General features: G+C 36.7%; 1 protein-coding gene across 5 annotated transcripts in view; it reads right to left on the bottom strand.

Annotated features, from left to right (window-relative positions):
* Nucleotides 1-112: 112 nt before the first annotated feature.
* The window catches only part of cd59b (CD59 molecule (CD59 blood group) b), a 26,837-nt gene continuing 24,472 nt past the window's right edge, over nucleotides 113-2,477 (bottom strand). For all 5 annotated transcript variants that reach the window (XM_008305083.1, XM_008305082.1, XM_008305081.1 and 2 more), the window contains one exon: nucleotides 113-463. In XM_008305083.1, coding sequence (XP_008303305.1) covers nucleotides 264-463 — 200 coding nt within the window. In that variant the 3' untranslated portion in view covers nucleotides 113-263. The remainder of the gene's footprint in view (nucleotides 464-2,477) is intronic.

Here is a 2,477-nt window from a genome sequence, read left to right on the forward strand (position 1 = left end):
GTCTTTAGTTTATCAGGTGACATTTATGACGTTTAATAAATGAGCTTTTCTGTATTTTGTGTCGAGCTTTGCTGCCACGTCGTCCGCTATCCACAAAACCACAGGACAGATGTTTGTTTGTTGTTGTGTTTATTATTAAACTGTAAAATTAGCAAACAAGCAAAGTAGGAAAAGAAATTTTACTTCAACCTGAGAAACTGAACTGAAAACAGTTTAGCTCGTGTTAAATGACGTCAGTAAAGATCTAGAAAAGCCGAGCGGCTTCACATCCAGCTCCAGAAGACGCTCAGCAGCGCTGCCGCCAGCGCCAGGGAGGGCGTCGCCGTGGTGACGGTGATGCCGGAGTTGCAGAGGTTGCTGCTGCAGCATCTGTAGGTGAAGCCGGTGATGGCGGGAAACATCTGGGTGAGGCGGGAGTTGTCGCAGTCCGTGTACCTGATGCACTGACGGATCGTCTTCCCGCCTGCATGACCACAAACACAAGATCACAGCTGCAAGTTAAGGCCTTTACATTCAAGTACTACTGCAATATAATGAATTAAAATATATGTTTTATACTCATAGGTCCACAAGCAGAGAATTCAGATCAAATAACATGATACAGGAGAGAAAAAATAAAGAAATAAAGTGAGACAAGGACAAAAGAAAACCCGTGAGCTAAAACAAAGGTTTAAGAAAGGAATTATTGGCAATATTTTATGAACTTGTAAATAAACACAGTAAAGTAACTAGAAGCTCTCAATACTCCATATTATAAAAATAAATAAATAAATAAAAATTTTAAAAAATAAATAATTTTTTTTTTTAAATAATAAAAGATAAATAAAAAAATTCAAATGTTAAAAAAATAAACAAAAATAAAAATAAATGAAAAATAAATCATTATTATTATTTTATTTATTTGTCTTTATATTTCTACTTTTATCAGCCTTTTCTTTTATGGATTCATTTTTGATTAATATTGCTTCATATTGCCACATTATTTATTTTTTATTTTATGTATTCTTTTTATTTCCACTTTTATTTTATTATTCTTTTATTGATTTATTTCTGTAATTTGCTACTCACCCTATTCCATAAAGAAACTCCATTTAGCAAAAGAAAAAAATAAAAATAAAATCAACTGCTGGAAAAGTCGACGTTTTGATGGAAATGCTAATAAAACACCTAAAAGAAAATCAATCACTGCTTCCCAGCTGACCTCCTCAGAATCAGATGATCTTTTATGTGCAATATGTGCAGCAACAATGTGAGTTTCCCCATTGGTGGTGAAAAATAAGGTGCAATCTAATCAAATCTAATCTGAATTCAGTATATTATTAAAAATTTTACCTTCATACTAGGAATATTTTCTGAGTTGTGTTCTTTCCTTTCTTTTTAAAACACACCAGACGCTGTATTTAATTCATGTCTGGCAATATACTTGTCCAGGGGACCTGTTCAGAAGACATGGACGACATCAAGATGGCTGTGAGGACGGAGCTGAGGAGGATCCTGGAAGAATCCTTCCAGGAGTTCATGGCGGCGTGAAGGGAAGATCTGGGGAAGTGTGTTAGACTCCAGGGGGATTACTTCAGAGGGGAAAACTGGTAGTTTGTAGTTTGGGTTAGAAATATATCTTCTGTGACACCAGTCCTGAAACTTTTCCGACACATCTCGTATTTTGTAGTTTCTCTGGCAGTTCTTTTCCACGTTGAGCCGTGATGATGCAGACAGACACAATCGATGGGTCCAAAACCGAGAAGGTTCTGCTGTTCACGGCTCGTTTTAGCTNCAGCAGGTAGCTAGACCGCTTCAAAGATGACCACAAAGAAACACAAAGCTGCTACAAACAGACACAAAGCCACCACAAAGAAACAAAACACCCACCAAGGGAGACAAAACAACCACAAAGGGACAGAAAAGAAACACAAAACTGCCACAAAGAGATGCAAAACAACTACAAAGAGACAGAAAGTAATCAGATACAAATAAAGACAAAGATAAAAATCAACCTCAGACGTAAAACTGCCACAAAGACACACAAAACAACTGCAAGAGGTGACAAGACAACCACAAAGAGACACAAATAACAGGTAACAACAACCACACAGAGACACAAAAGAGGTGAAAAACTGCAGCAATGAAACACAAAACTGCCACAAAGAGACGCAAAACAAATACCAACAAACAGCCACAGAGACGTAAAACTGCCACAAAGATACACAAAACAACTACAATGAGTCACAAAACAACTGCAAAGACACAAAACAACCACAAAGACATGAAAAACTGCCCAAAGGAGAAACAAAATAATCACAAAGAGACACAAAAGAGATTAAAAACTGCAGCGGAGAAACACAAAACCACAGAGACACAAACCACAAATCTGCTACAAAGAGATGCAAAACTACAAAGAGACAAAACCCCCACAAAGAAACAGAAAAGGGAAAGAGATTAAAAATGACACAAGGAGGTATAAATATATAAAAATCTAC

The sequence above is a fragment of the Stegastes partitus genome, unplaced genomic scaffold (genome assembly GCF_000690725.1).
Source record: "Stegastes partitus isolate 25-593 unplaced genomic scaffold, Stegastes_partitus-1.0.2 Scaffold2403, whole genome shotgun sequence".
Lineage (NCBI taxonomy): Eukaryota > Metazoa > Chordata > Actinopteri > Pomacentridae > Stegastes > Stegastes partitus.